The sequence below is a fragment of the Capra hircus genome, chromosome 8 (genome assembly GCF_001704415.2).
Source record: "Capra hircus breed San Clemente chromosome 8, ASM170441v1, whole genome shotgun sequence".
Taxonomy (NCBI): Eukaryota; Metazoa; Chordata; class Mammalia; order Artiodactyla; family Bovidae; genus Capra; species Capra hircus.
Window position 1 is genome coordinate 9,480,265 of NC_030815.1, and position 16,877 is coordinate 9,497,141.

The following is a 16,877-nucleotide window of genomic DNA, read 5'->3' on the forward strand; positions in this document are numbered from 1 at the left end:
GGTAGTCTCATTTAGACCTGTAGTTCTAAACTGAAGTGACTCTTAAACACAAGGCCCAGGACTGCCTTCAAAGAAGACAGCAGCCTCTCGGATACATTACCGATATTGGCTCTTCTCTTGATCTCCTTCCGCCTGTTAGCAAACCAATTATATACTTTCAGGGAGGTAACTCGTTCCAGATCTGACAGTTTTTTGCCTGCGAAGACATGCAGTAAAATTCAGAAAATCTGTATCTGAGGCTAGTTTTAAGGGACAATACTTTTTTTTTCCCCCCCAAATGTTCTTTTCACTGCATCTATTGCCAGAATAACAGATACAGAATTTTTTTTAGCATGATCTAGCACCCCACTCCAGTACTCTTGCCTGGAAAATCCCATGGATGGAGGAGCCTGGTGGGCTGCAGTCCATGAGGTCGCGAAGAGTCGGACACGACTGAGCGACTTCACTTTCACGCACTGGAGAAGGAAATGGCAACCCACTCTAGTGTTCTTGCCTGGAGAATCCCAAGGACGGAGGAGCCTGGTGGGCTGCCGTCTATGGGGTCGCACAGAGTCAGACACGACTGAAGTGACTTAGCAGCAGCAGCAGCAGTACTATACACAGACTTAATTATTGAATGAATAAACATATGGTGGTGATGGTTTAGTCGCTAAGTTGTGTCCGACCCTCGCGACCCCATGGACTATAGCCTGCCAGGCTCCTCTGTCCATGGGATTCTTCAGACAAGAATACTGGAGTGGGTTGCCATTTCCTTCTCCAGACTAAACATATAAATAGTGGTAAAGAACCCACCTGCCAATGCAGGAGACAAGAGACACGGGTTCAGTTCTGGGGTTGGGACGATCCCCTGGAGGAAGGCATCGCAACCAACTCTAGTATTCTTGCCTGGAAAACCCCATGGACAGAGGAGCCTGGCGGGCTATAGTCCATAGGGTCACAAAGAGGCAGACACGACTGAAGCAACTTAGGATGGAAAAATCAACATACAAACAGCCCTAATAACACAAAATGCTTTAATTCAGAAAGTCACACAATATGAAGGAATTCCAATATAAAATATTAAAGGATTCAGCCTGTTAGTGTTCAAAGTTCACATGACGGTAACATGAAAGCTTCATTTAATTAGCATCATTTACGCAGATGAATCTGTTTATCGCGTTCCCAGGTAGCTGAAGTCCCCTTACACCTTTAAGGCCCTGTATTAACTAGTTTCCTGCTGTCTTAAGACAGGGATACCATCCGTGTCTTCTTAAGACTAAGGTCACTATGCCCATCTGTTATTGTAACTACTCTGGAACACATAGCGCAATTCAAGCTGCAAATTGCTGTCAAATGCGATGGTTTATGGAGAGCCACGTTCACCAACATGGCAAACACTCTTCTCCTTCATTTTCTGTCTTAGCTTTTACCCCTCAATGGGTAGAGGGACCAGAAAACAGGTCAGGTGCTTGATGCCCGGAGATTAAGTACTTTCCAGGAAGAGTCTGAGTTCCATTCAGCAGAGCGTTAGGGCTGGGGGTTTGGCCTGTGAGAAGTAAGGGTACTGATGTCGTTGTAGCTGAGTGTGTATGTATGTTCTGGACGGTTAGAAGTCTGGCTTCTAACTAAGGGGGAATAAATTAGTATTTAATTATCACAAAACAGTGATAAAACTTAAAACAAAAAAGTCATACTTTTGTATGTACCCTTTAAGCCAATCCAATTAACTGGCCAAATGGAGATCAATTGGATCTTCTTCACTGAGAATGGTTTCTGATTTATAAAAAAAATGACCACCACCATACTATGGAAGAACATTTTAGCACACGACCTATGAGTGTTTCAGGGGCTCTGCTGACTTGCACAGGAACAACTGGACTTCAGAATGGAAATACTCCAAGCTAAGAAGTCATCCCAATGTAGAAATGGGAAAGAAGTCCGCTCCAAAAAGAATTCTTTCTTTAAACAGGAATACAGAATTATACAATTTTCAACAGCTACAAAACAAAACTATCTTAATATTTACATTAATAAATCTTATAAAGTATGCCAACTTTAAAACTATTTTGAAACTGGTATGTTTATGCTGTATTTTTGGAAAAAGAAATCTATACAGTCTTTAAAACTAGTAATTTCAAGGTTGCGTATCTCAGGCAAGGACACTCATTGGAACTTTCCCACGTGAAGCCTAATTTGGAGTAATCACCCCCTCAGAAGCACAGTGTGAACAAGACAGAGCAATGAGCATCCACAGGAGGATGGTGGGAATGGAGCCAAGAGCACCGCCGGCATGAGGAAGAGACTGAGGTCCCAAACGCTGGGCCAAGCGCAGCCCAGAGCCAAGCACGCCTGCTGCCTACTTACCTGGCTTCTGTATCACTGCGTTGCAAGCATTTGCAATTTCTTCTCTCTTTGCTTCATCTGGGTATTGATTCTCATTGAAGTAACTGCAGAGGCAATCAATTAAGACACAAGTTTGTACTTTTACAAATGTGCTCTCCTTAACACACAGGTTCACTGAAAAAGATGACCTTTTCTAAGATGTAACATTAATGTCTAGTCCAGGCTGTCTGATGGAATTTCCTATGAAGATGGAAACAGTCTTTCTGTCCAACAGGGCAGCTACTACTCACATGGGGCTACTGAGCACCTGAAATGATGCTGATGTGATGAAGGAAGTGGATTTTTGACTTTAATAAATTTAAACAGTTACATGTGACTGGTGGCTACTATATTGGATAGGACAGGTTTAGCCACTGCTCGGCTTCGATAAAAGATGTACTGGATATAAAAGTTACTTGTGATATGGGTGGCTGACTGAAATCACAGACTTCCGTTATTGAGGTGATGACAGGACTCTTTGTACGTCTTGTTTGTAGTAGCAAAACTTGGAAATTGCCCAATTGTCCATCAATAGGAGAATGATAGAACAAATTATGAGACATCTGTATTTATACACAGCTACTTAAAAAGGACTAGGAAAACTATTCACTGGCCTGGGGAGATGTTTTTGACGTGGTCCTAAGTGGAAAAAAAAAAAAAAATCTGTAGAATAATGTGCATGTAAAAGTACTGTTAGGAAATTTTTAAAATTCCTGTCTAACTTAGAGAGTGAACTTATGGTTGCAAAGAATGGGGGAAGGGATAGTTAGGGACTTTGGGATGGACATCTACACACTGCTGTTTTTAAAATGGATAATCAACAAGGACCTACTGTATAGCACAGGGGACTCTGTTCAATGTTATGTGGCAGCCTGGATGGGAGGGGAGTCTGGGGGAGAATGGAAACGTGTGTGTGTATGCATGCATACATACATACATATATATATAGCTGAGTCCCTTTGCTGTGCACCTGTAACTATCACAGCATTGTTAATCTGCTATACTCCAATATAAAATAAAAATTTTAAAGAGAAAAAAAATTCCTGCGTATGTGTACTTAAATCTGCATGGATAAAAGGTGGGGGGAGGGGACATATGCATACTTATGGCTGATTTGCGTTGCTGTACAGCAGAAATCAGCATAGCATTGTAAAGCAATTAAAAAAAACCTAAGTGACTAAGTATCAGAATATTGATATACTTATCCTCTAATAAAATGTCCTCATAAAAAATCTCCATGGATAAAAGCTGGAAGGGTACACATCAAGGTTGATTACGTTATCGTAGGGAAAGGGATAAGTAGGAGGAAATTTAAACATTTTAAGATTTATTTTTGCCTTTTTCCACATGCTAAATGCATATATTACTTCTGTACAATAGTACTTAAAGAAATTGGGTTTACTGAACCCATCCTTGGCATTATCAGGCCCGTGACACTATATGGGGAAACAGAATGCTTATTAGCACTACTTGTTCGGTCACCTTGAGTTTTCAAAGAGGAAGAATCTCTGTGCTTTGAACCTGGAAACCGAAGGTCAGGGGGTGACTCCCTGTCACATCCTAGCTCCTCTCACTTCCGTGGGGGCTCCCCTTCCCCATCCTCTCTGCACCGGTGCCAGTGCGCTTGTACTGGGAGGCCCCTAACCTCCTGTAAGCCCTGCCTTCTGCAGCGCAGCTCCTCTGCCCCGCACCCTCTCCGTGTGGAGAGCAGCCTTCGCAGGAGCCCTGACACAGTGGACACAGTGGCTGCCGTCAGCCGCAGCCCTTCCTTTTCCACACTGTGAGCGGCAGGGCTCTGTGTGCGACCGCCACCCTACACAGCGGCCTCCTGCTTCAGTGCGGGGTTTACGCATCTCTTTCCACATGACTTTCTGCTACCATGTTTAGAGCTTCCATGTTCATACTGAGGATGCTTCCAAGTCACTGCTCCACTTCCACATTCCTACTGACTTCATCTTAACTCCACCTCTGCTATTTAGTTGGGCAAAGTCATTACCCAGGGGCTTGTTAGAAAAGAGGAATCCCAGACCCTGCCTTAGACTAAATGAGAATCTGAATTTTAACAAGATCTCCAGGTAATCTGACTGCACATTAATGTTTGAAAAGCACAGGATCAGCGCATTCATTTAAAATTCAGCAACAAAGACAACAAAAGCAGATACTAAGTATCTAACGTTATATGCATCCACTGTGGGTCAAGAAGAGAATTAGATTGTTTCTGACCACAAGGAGTTTATAATCTACTGAAAGTGAAAGTGTTAGTTGCTCAGTTGTGTCCAGCTCTCAGTAACCCACCAGGCTCCTCTGTCCATGAAATTCTCCAGGCAAGAATACTGGAGTGGTCGCCATTTCCACCTCCAGGGGACCTTCCTGACCCAGAAACTGAACCTGGGTCTCCTGCACAACAGGCAGATTTTTACCATCTGAGCCCCCAGGGAAGCCCGTAATCTACTGAAGAGACACATCAATCACTACCCCTGGGCTAAGAGTCCATAGGCTGTCTGAACAGAGGAGGGTGGGAGCACAGAGGACAGTGTGCTCAGTGCTGCCGTAAGACTTGGCAGAGGAAGTGCCATCTGAGTTACCTCTTGAGGACAAGATAGGAGTTTGCAAAGCAAAGAAAAAGAAGAACATTTCATGAAAGGGAAAAAGCATGAGCAAAGGCAAAAAGGTAGATTAAAGTCTTGATGATTCTGGGCATGGAGAAGAGTTCAGTGTGGTGAGAATACGGGTTCACAAGAAAAAATGAGAGACGGTAGTCTGGAGAAGCAGGATGGGGCCACCTTGTGATGTTCCATACGTAATAAAGATTTCATCTTGAAATAGAGGTTTTATAAGCAGCACAGAGATACACTCCCAACTGCATTTTAGAAAGACAGCACATTTCAAGACAAGATGACTTAGAACTCCATGTCGAAATCTGAAATTCTGAAATTCCCTAGTGAACTTCCTACTCACCTACTCCACCTCTTCAAATTTCTTCTTCTTTACACTAATCTCGAACCCTTTAAAACCCTTCCCCAACTTAAAAAACCTGTTCATCTATCACTCTTCTTCTGACCTCATCTTGCTTCTCACCCTGAATTCCATGGCAAGCTGAATCCACAGTATCTCTTAGGAGATACCATATGATTCAGGAATCCCACTCCTGGGCATACATCCAGATGATAATTCAAAAGATACATGCACCTCTATGTTCATAGTAGCACTGTCCACAATAGCAAAGACAAAGAAGCAACTTAAATGTTCATCGACAGACAAGTGGATAAAGAAGATATGGTACATATATACATTTCACAATCAGTCATAAGAAGAAATGAAAATAATGGCATTTGCAAAACCATGCGGACAACTAGAGATTATCACACTAAGTGAAAGTGAGTTGCTCAGTCGCGTCTGAATGTTTGTGACCCCATGGACTATAGTCTGCCAGGCTCCTCCATCCATGGGATTTTCTAGGCAACAGGTCTGGAGTAGGGTGCCATTTCCTTCTCCAGGGGATCTTCCCGACCCAGGGATCGAACCTGGGCCTCCTGCTTTGCAGGCAGACTCTACCGTCTGAGCCACAAGGGAAGCCAAACTGAAGTAAGTCAAAAAGAGACAAATAGCATACAATATCACTTAAATGTGGAATCTAAAATATGACACAAATAAACCTGTCTATGAAACAGAATCAGGGGGCATGGAGAATAGATTAGTGGTTGAAGAGTTAGGAGGTGAAAGGGGAGGAGTGGGAGTTGGGGATTAGCAGATGCAACTGGCATACAAAGAATGGAGAAACAACAAGGTCCTACTGTACAGCACAGGGCACTATATTCAATATCCTGTAATAAACCATGAGAAAGAACAGGAAAGAGAACGCGTGTATATGCATATATATGTATGTGTGTATATAACTGAGTCACTTTGTTATACAGCAGTAGTTAACATTGCAATTCAACTGTACTTCAATAGAAAAACAACAACAACAACAACAACAGTATCTCTTAGGGGAAATTCTGTTTACTCAGCTTTTCTGTCCTTCCACCATACCTGTCCTGCCAATCTTGCCCCCTGCAGAAAGCACCTTCCACTTGTTTTCTTCCATCCTTCAATCAGGGTACCAAGAGTTCCTGGGCAAAGTTATAAAATAGGGCCAAGTGATTTCTTTATAACCTCGTGTCTCTCGACCTTAACTAGGCCCCTTGTTTCTGATGGGAATGCTTTTTGTTCTTCTAGCCAGCTGTCTGTAATACTCCATGTTTCATGACCATCTTTCCTGAAACCTTTCCACGCTTAAGTCGCAAGCCCTCAAACCTACCACCGTCATTCTTTTTGCAGATGCCCTTGCCTCCTCCTTAACCAAGACGGAGATTATTAGGACTGGCTTCATGTTTTCAGCTTCTCAGCTTCTGCATGTCTCTGAGCCGCTGCTCGCTCACCTCTGCATCTCGTGGACGAGGAGGGTGCAGTCTCCTCTTCGAGGCCTACTTCTCCACTTATGTCTCTGATCTCAGCATCCTGCCCTGTTCCATTTCCTCATGTCTCCTTCCTTTCCTGCATATCTTTTCTTTTTTAAAAAAGTTATTTATTTATTTTAATTGGAGGCTAATTACTTTACAATATTGTGGTGGTTTTTGCCATATATTGACACGAATCAGCCGCGGGTGTACATGTGTCCCCCATCCTGAAGCCCCTCCCACCTCCCTCCCCATCCCATCCCTCAGGGTCATCCCAGGGCACCAGCCCTGAGCACCCTGTCTCATCTGCATATCTTTTCCCTGTGCCCTCATAATTTACTCTATTTCACTCATTTTATGATGCATATTTCTTCATTATTATGATTCTAAAATTAGGATACATCTTATAATTCGTCGTGTCTGCAAATTAACTGGCAGCGTCTCCCCTCCATGCCAGTATATAAAATAAAGGTATGTCATACAATCAAAGCCTTCCTAGATTTGATGGAAAGTGGTAGCTGCTAAGACCTAGAGGTCCCATTTCAGCAACAGCTCAATGGCTACTATACATTATTGTGCTAACTCTTCCAAATTATTGCAAAGCCTGTGACTGACACTCTGTTCCCTCTAATGTCTGATTAATATAACTAATGTATATCTCCAGTCATGCTGCTATTCTATTAAAAATTTTTTAAGATTTATTATAGAGGTCTTCAGAGTCCGCCCTCCCCCACACTGCCTCGCAGCTTTATCTACTGCTGCTCTCATACATGCTAGTCTGGGGAAACGGAGCAGCCTCACCAACCCCCTGCACCTCTGCGCCCTTCTACTGTCCGTTTACGTGCTCTTTGCCTCCCTGCCTCCAAACCATCTTGTCTTTCACCATACAGCTCAACTGTCACCTCTTGGCCAGTCAAAGGTAATTTCCTCATCCTGTGAATGAGGAAATTCACCTGTTCCTCTCTCACACCTTTATCATCCTGTATTATAGTTGTCACTGTATACCTCTCTCTCCTGCTACACCAGGCGCCACCCGAAACCAGGTGCAAGTCTGACTCACCCTCATCTGCACTCCTCAATGATGAGGGACAGAGTTACCACCAGCCCAGTGCAGGGGCCTCCAAAAGAGATGGTTATCACTGTAAATGAACTGCTGACCATCAGGGTATATGTAGAGTTATCACAACATACTCTTGAAGGGTACATATTAAACTGTTACAGATGATGATTATGTCTTGGGAGCAAGAATCCTGGGGTTGGGTGAGTGGGGGTTGGGGTAGAAGACAGGGAAACATTGGTAGTAATTAAGATGGATTTCACTTTCTGCTCTATATATTTACTTCTCTATTGAATTTCTAAAATGAAAATACGCTATTTTAAAATAAAAGAACATTAGGAAAACATTTAAACAATTAAGAAGTAGCTTATTAATCCAACTCCCTAAAGTACATTTCAATCTAGAAAATACTAGGATTGTGACTGGCATTCTAGTGACTAACAGAACAAAACCACAGTATTTCTGGAAGCTAAATAAGAATTTAGAATTTTTCCTAGCACGACAGGGCCTGAGGAGGTGACAAGTCAGAAATGGGCTTTGCGGAGACCATGGAGGAGGCAGGAGCAGCATACTGACCGGTGCCCGCAGTCCCTGGCACGGTGGGGTACGAGGCTGTGAAGCAGTAAGCACCCTCCTCAGGGGCCAGGCTCACGCGGCCTGGAAAAGAATGGCGAAGAGCAGGAGAGGACAGGTGGGGACCAGAGCCCAGCTAGAGCACCCAGCGGCAGCGGAGAGGCTAGGCGTCCTCCAGCATCAGCTTCTGCCTTCTCCGGATCCCCTTCCCAGTGACTTCCACAAGGCCTTTGCCCAGCCCCAGGGCAGCAGGTTGACTAACACCTAGCAGCCAGTGAAGGTTTACATGCTTCATGAGGACCAGCAGTGGGACAACCAGGACACCAGACATGTTGTCCTGTTAGGTGGAGTGGCTGAAGGGCATGTCCCTGGCAGTCAGGGCCTGACAAAACGTGGTCCCCTGGAGAAAGGAATGGCAAAGCACTTCAGTATTCTTGCCTTGATAACCTCATGAACAGTGTGAAAAGACAGATATGACACTGAAAGCTGAGACCCCCCCTGGTGGTAGGTGTCCAACATACTCCTGGGGAAGAGTGGAGCAACAGCTACAGAAAGAACGATGAGATGAGCCAAAGTGTTTTGTAGATGTGTATGCTGGTGAGAGCAAAGTCCGATGCTAGAAACAACACTATTGCATAGAAACCTGGAATGTTAGGTCCATGAATCAAAGTAAATTGGATGTGGTCAAACAGGAGATGGTAAGAATAAACATTGAAATCTTAAGAATCAGTGAACTAAAACAGATGGGAATGGGGGAATTTAACTCAGATGACCACTGTATCTACTACTGTGGGCACGAATCCCTTAGAAGAAATGGAGTAGCCCTCACAGTCACAAAAAAGTCTGAAATGCAGTATTTGTGTGCCATCTCAAAAACAACAGGATCATCTCTGTTCATTTCCAAGGTAAACTATTCAACATCACAGTAATCCAAATCCAAATCCAGGCCTCAATCACTAATGCCGAAAAGGCTGAAGTAGAACAGTTCTATGAAAACGTACAACACCTTCTAGAACTAACACCAAAAAAAGATGTCCTTTTCATCATAGGGGACTGGAATGCAAAAGTAGGAAGTCAAGATACCTGAAGTGACAGACAAGTTTGGCCTTGGAGTACAACATGAAGCCAGGCCAAGACTAACAGTTTTGCCAAGAGAACACACTGTTCACAGCAAACACCCTCTTCTAATCTAACAACACAAGAGACAACTCTTCACATGGACATCACCAGATGGCCAATATCAAAATCAGACTGATTATATTCTTTGCAGTCAAAGATGAAGAAGCTCTATACAGTCAGCAAAAACAAGACCCAGAGCTGACTGTCGCTCAGATCATCAGCTCCTTATTGCAAAATTCAGGCTCAAATTAAAGAAAGAAGGGAAAACCACTAGGCTATTCAGGTATGACCTAAATAAAATCTCTTATGATTATACAGTAGAGGTGATGAATAGATTCAAGGGATTAGATCTGGTAGACAAAGTGCCTGAAGAACTATGGATGGAGGTTCATACCACTGTACAGGAGGTGGTGTTCAAAACCATCCCCAAGAAAAAGAAACACAAGAAGGCAAAGTGGTTGTCTGAAGAGGACTTACAAATAACTGAGAAAAGAAGCAGAGTTCCAAAGAATATCAAGGAGAGATAAGAAAGCCTCTTAAAGTGAACAATGCAGAGAGATAGAGGAAAACAACAGAATGGGAAAGACTAGAGATCTCTTCAAGATAACTGGAGATACTAAGGGAACATTTTGTGCAAAGATGTGCACAATAAAGGACAGAAATGCCAAGGACCTAACAGAAGCAGAAGAGATTAGGAAGAGGTGGCAAGAATACACAGAGGAGCTATACAAAAAAAGGTCTTAATGACCCAGATAACCAGATGGTGTGTTCACTCACCCAGAGCCAGAATCCTGGAGTGGGAAGTCAAGTGGGCCTTAGGAAGCCTTATTAGGAACAAAGGTAGTTGGAGGTGATGGAATTTCAGCTGAGCTATTTCAAATCCTAAAAGATGATGCTGTGAAAGTGCTGCACTCAAAAAGCCAGCAAATTTGGAAAACTCAGCAATGGCCACAGGACTGGAAAAGGTCAGTTTTCATTCCAATCCCAAAGAAGGGCAATGCCAAAGAATGTTCAAACTACCACACAACTATAGTCATTTCACATGCTAGCAAGGCAATACTCAAAATCCTTAAAGTTAGGCTTCAGTAGTACGTCAACCATGAACTTCCAGATGTACAAGCTGGATTTAGAAAAGGCAGAGGAACCAGAGATCAAAATTGCCAACATCTGCTGGATCATAAAAAGTGAATTCCAGAAAAACATCTGCTTCATTGACTACACTAAAGCCTTTGACTGTGTGGATCACAAGAGGAAAAATCTTAAAGAGATGGGAATACCAGACCACCTTACCTACCTCCTGAGAAACCTCTATGCAAGACAATAAGCAACAGTTAGAACCAGACATGGAATGAGAGACTGGTTCAAATTGGGAAAGGAGTATATCAAGGCTATATATTGTCACCCTGCTTCCCCCCGCCCCCACCCTGCTTATTTAACTTACACGCAGGGTACATCACGTGAAATGCCAGGCTGGATGACTCACAAGGCGGAATCAAGATTGCTGGGAGAAATATCAATAACCTCAGATATGCAGATGACCACCCTAATGGCAGAAAACTGAATAGGAACTAAAGAGCCTCTTGATGAAGGTGAAAAAGCTGGCTTAAAACTCAACATTCAAAAAACTAAGATCATGGCATCCAGTCCCATCACTTTGTGGCAAACAGATGGAAAAAAGTAAAAACAGTGAGATTTTATTTTCTTGGGCTCCAAAATCACTGCAGACCAGGCAAATGGAAAATGTTTGCTTCTTGGAAGAAGAGCTATGACAAATGTATACAGCATATTAAAAATCAGAGACATCATTCTGCTGTCAAATTTCCATCTAGTCAAAGCTATGGTTTTTCCAGGAGTCATGTACAGATATAAGAGTTGGACCCTAAAGTAGGCTGAGTGCCAAAGAACTGATGTTTTCAAATTGTGGTGCTGGAGAAGACTCTTGAGAGTCCCTTGGACAGCAAGGAAATCAAACCAGTCATTTCCTAAAGGAAATCAACCCTGAATATTCGTTGGAAGGACTGATGCTGAAGTGAAGCTCCAATACTTTGGTCACCTGATGCTAAGAGCTGACTCATTGGAAAAGATCCTGATGCCAGGAAAGTCTGAGGGCAAGAAGAGAAGAGGACGACAGAAGATGAGGTGGTTGGATGGCATCACTGACTCAATGGACACAAGTTTGAGCAAACTCAGGGAGATAATGAAGGACAGGGAAGCCTGGCGTGCCACAGTCCATGGGGTAACAGAGAGTTGGACACCACTTGGCAACTGAACAAAACAACAAATAAGAAGCTGCAGTTGTGGCATAAATGATTGTTGTTGTGTTAGTCGCTCAGTGTATCTGACTCTTTTTGACCCCATGGACTGGAGCCCACCAGGATCCTCTGTCCATGGAATTCTCCAGGCAAGAATACTGGAGTGGGTTGCTATGCCCTTTCCCAGGGGATCTTCCCAACCCAAGGACTGAACCCAGGTCTTCAGCATTGCAGGCAGATTCTGCAATTTAATGTGTTAAAAATTTCTGTGAAAATCTTAATCAATCTGTACTTAGTATTTAACTATATAAAATAAAGTCAGAATAAAAACAAATCGGTAACCTTCCAAATAAAAGGTTCAAGAATATAATGTACTAACTATAGTTCTACATCTCTAAACTTGGCAATTAATCCTTTCTTTTCTGCTAAAGACTTATTATAGGTGAGACATGCAGGCCTATCAGAAATATCAGTTTTCTTTAAAATGTGCTAATATAGCTGCAGGTGTGTGCATGGACTGTGATTACTATTTTCATCTTTCTGTAATGTTTCAATGTTTAAAACATATTAATTAAATATACATAGTATAAGGTAAACTGATAAAGTAATATATTGTAAAATACCTCATGGTAAATATTAAGTTTAAAATCTAATAGTTAAAATTTTTTTGCCAAGAATTCCAGAGCTCTTAAAGCTTTCTTCTTGGTGGTGGTTGGGGGCAGACAGCTACACAATATTGATGTAAAGTGAAAGAATTCTCAGGAAAGACAAAGGCAGGTCAGGAAATAAAATGTTCAACCAATATGTATTACATGAGCATGAATATGTGTTTGAGGAGTAGACGGAAGTTCAAAAATGACCCTGATCTTAACAGTACACAGTTCAGTTGAGGACATCAGATATGAAGTTAAAACAAAAGGAGTCAAAAGAACAGTCAAAACAGTAGAACAGTGACAAGTCAGAATATATCTAGCTGCTAATTAAATATATAAACGATATGTTAAATAAATCCAGGTTAGAGAGAGATCTCTATGGACTACACTGCTCTGGGAAAGCTTACTGCTTTGGATCTTTACTGAGGGATGCACAGGCTTCAGGCATTGGAGGGGAAAGGGCAAAGTTATCAATAAAAACAAACATAAAAACCTAAGATGTGCTCAGACAACAAAAAGCAGCCAGTAATGCAATTTGATTAGACTATAAGGATTATATTCAGGGTTTGCCTGAATTGGTGCTGTTATACTAGATTATTATTAACAACCCCTACCCCCTCATTCCTAGGTGGTGCTAGCGGTAAAGAACCCACCTGCCAATGCAGGAGACCTAAGAGACACAGGTTTGATCCCTGGGTTGGGAAGATCCCCTGGAGGAGGGCATGGAAACCCACTCCAGTATTCTTGCTTGGAGAATCCCATGGACAGAGGAGCCTGGTGGGCTATGGTCCATGGGGTCGCAAAGAGCTGGACATGACTGAAGTGACTTAGCATGCACTCTCATTCCCCTAAATTGTCCCATTTAGACAGTAAATTATATAATCAGTCCAGGACCATATCACATTATTGGCTCATCCAAGTTTAATGTTAACTAGAATCCCTATGTCTTTTTCACAGGTGTTTTTTGAAGGCGACATGGCAACTGTCAGAAAAAAGGAAACACTGAAGAAATTAGGAACTATAGTTTCTATCTAGTCACCTGTAAGAGGAGCTATGTAAGTCCAGAGAACCTGCTTGGCCTGTAACAGACACTCAGTAAGCAACTGTCTGATCAAAAGATGGCTGAATAAATGTATATGTGAAAGAATAAATTAATCTAAGAAAGAAACAAAGGGGAAAACAGAAAACACTGGTTTCAGTTAAGGCCTTTAGTGAGACCGACAATACTTCTTTCAGGAGAAAGGCAGCTGGGATCTTACTGCATTGTACAATGCACTGTCTTCCCTTGCTTCATTCAAAGGTTTTATACTAAGATACAGCTGAATACAATTATGTTAGTAGTGTTTATTTTTGAACTATACATAACCAATAGACTATCAGTAAAGTTGAGAAATAAGTCTAATGACTGATTTTAAATATAATTAATTATTTAGTCAACTCAAAATGTTGACTGAGTCCTAGTTTATACCAAGCAATTGGCAAAATACTGGCAAAGATAAACCATGCAGAGTCTCCTAATGTAATCACTGGGGATATATGTACATTACAAAACACATTATAGAGTTCACTATAAAATGGACTGTATTAGTGGAATGAATGTAGTATATGGGGACAGAGAAGAATCAACATTTGTGCAGGTTTCTTGAAGGCAGAGCATGGAGGGTGGATAAAGTAAAACAGCATGAGGCAAAGGAAGCAACATATAAAAGGAAGGGAGTTATAAAAGAGCTTAAAATGTTCTGAGAATGAGGAGTTCAGTGTGGATGAAATGTACATGAGATGGGTGACTGGGGATCAAACTGAAGAAAAATATTGGGTCCATATTTTAAAGAGTATAATAGAGTTTGCACTTAACTTCAGGCAACCAGACAAAGGTTTTTAAGCAAGGGTATTATATGATCAAACACATTTTGTATGGCAGTATCTCTGGTGATCCTAGAGGTAAAAGTTAGTTATGCAGCTGCGGTGAAAGCTGAGAAGATCTGAAGTAGGCTAAGGCATGGGAATACAAGGCAAGATAAAACAGAAGAGACACTGGGATGGTAATAAAAATTCAAGACACCCTCACTTCCTGGGTTTAGGCACCACTTCCTCCCTTCCACCAAATGAAGACAGCCTTAGGAATAGTACTTTATTCACCTTCTGGCATTTCATCCTTAAATTATGTCAAAGGATTAGATATTTCTACTGTTACCAGGTGGATAAACTGTGGGAGAACTTGGCTTTGAGACTCTGAAAGGGACCTGTTTCTGAAATACACTTCTGTCCCATATAAGAATGTTTATAGCCCTAGACATTTTATAAGACTAAAAAGGGAAAGACATGTAAACAGAAATCTACAGATAGTAATATAAAAGCAATAAAATAAATCCTAAGGGCACTACACTTTATAGACAAAGGACGTTGTCAGCCGAATGATCAGTGAATATCTTCACAGAGAGAAACCAAATGATCACTTTGCAAGACAATGACAGCAAAGAATTAAAATGAAAAGTGGCAAAATCATTTACATGAGATGAGATACCATAAGCTGGTAACAAATGGAAATGTCCTTGAAGCACCTTCATTTCAATAGCACCCAAGTCTATAAAAACGACAACCAGAAAGTTCCTCCTATTGTGTCTCAGGGAGCACATAGAAAAGATAGGAACTGGCTCTCTAAGCAAGGGGTGTGTGTGTGTGTGTGTCTGTCCCTCAGTCGTGTCCCTCTCTGCGACCCCATGCAAGATTGTGTGTGTGTGTCCCTCAGTCGTGTCCCACCCCATGGAGTGTACTCAGCCAGGCTTCACTGTCCACGGAATTCCCAGGCAAGAATACTGGAGTGAGTTGCCATTTCCCTCTCTGGGTTATCTTCACAACCCAGGGATCGAACCCAAGTCTCCTGCATTGCAGGCAGATTCTTTACTGTCTGATCTGCCAGGATAATGCCATGTAAATGAACTTATTCCCGCCTCGCTCGCCTACCCTGTGTTTTTAAATGAACTATCTCCCCTGAAGAGAGATTTAAACCTCATCACTTTAGTAATTAAAAAAATAACGTTTCAGGATTGTCAGGCAGGGCTCACTATGTATAATCCAGTGTGTATTTCTTTATCACTAAGTATAATTACTGGATGGAGAGCAGGAAAGAATACCATTAAACTGAAATAGTTTGGAACCTAGTTGTCCCATATCCACTTTTAGAGACCATCTATGTGTTAAATGGTCTTCAGCAACAACAAAATAATTAAAATATTTCTTTTTTTGGGGGGCGGGGGGTAGTGGTGGTGGTTGTTTTAAATAACAGGGAAGCAAGAGATGACAGAAATGTACTTTCTCCAAGTACAGCACCTCTCTTTGGTTAATCCATAAAAGCCTAATGACATCCTCAGTTCAGTTACAAACCAGGAGAGTGACACCTTATATTTTATCCAACGATCTCAAAGCTCCTCTGATACTAATCATACCTTAAAATATCCCTGAGAAACAACCAGGAGTCAGAGAGAAACAGGAGAAGCAGAGCTGGAAGTCAGCCATGCATACAACTGTCTGTCATTTACTGCGAACTTTAGGACAATCGGGGGCTTGGAAAGATGGGGGAAATGGGGACAACGGTAAGCTTACAGATAATAAGATCCCCAAAGTTAGAGAGCTGGCTAGGATTAAAACCAAGCTTCCTGACCTCCAGGCCCACGCTCTTTCCATTCCTGCTTGCTAAGGAAGTTGCTGGGTGCAGTGGGGTGAAGAGCGTCACCTGAAAATTCACGTCCACCTGGAACCTCAGGAAGTGACTGTATATAAAATTGGGTCTCTGCGGATGTAATTACGGGAAGGATTGCGATGAGGTCACACTATGCCCTAAATGCGATGAGTGTCCTCATAAGAGAAAGAAAAGAACACAAACAGAGAAGACGGTGCAGAAATGAAAGCAGAGTGATGGGTCTGCAAGTTCAGGAATGCCAAGGACCTCTGACAGCTGACCAAAGCTAGAAGTGTGGGGGAGTTTCTACCCTCAGAACCTCCCAAAGGAACCCACTCTGCTGATACCTTGACTTCAGATTGTGGCTTCCAGGACTGTGAGAAATACACTTCTGCTGTTCTAAGCCACCAAGTTTGTGGAGATCTGCCCTACAAAACAAGTACTCTGGGTAAATAGAATCAGTACAAAAAGAATGGGATGGTCTTAAGAGATACTGTGATTCAACTATCATAGCTTAACGGACACCATTTCAGTATAGAACTACACCTGGCAGGCAAACTGAAATAAGCAGCTATTTCTGATTCCTGTAAGTAAACACCTGAATGAGGCATTCTCTTGAAAGTCTGGTCAAATACAGAAAAATTCCAACTTCAATTATTTTTCCTTCTATAATCCAAATTGGCTGCAACCCTTTTGATGCTTAACACTGTCCTCCATTTGAACAGTTTTCATATTAAATCCCTA

General features: G+C 42.2%; 1 protein-coding gene across 9 annotated transcripts in view; it reads right to left on the reverse strand.

The window, feature by feature from the left end:
- HMBOX1 (homeobox containing 1) overlaps nt 1-16,877 on the reverse strand; it is a 198,498-nt gene that overhangs the window by 7,417 nt on the left and 174,204 nt on the right. For all 9 annotated transcript variants that reach the window (XM_013965853.2, XM_005683539.2, XM_013965852.2 and 6 more), the window contains exons 7-8: nt 2,344-2,426; nt 101-196 (exon numbers count right to left, since the gene is read on the reverse strand). In XM_013965853.2, coding sequence (XP_013821307.1) covers nt 101-196; nt 2,344-2,426 — 179 coding nt within the window. The remainder of the gene's footprint in view (nt 1-100; nt 197-2,343; nt 2,427-16,877) is intronic.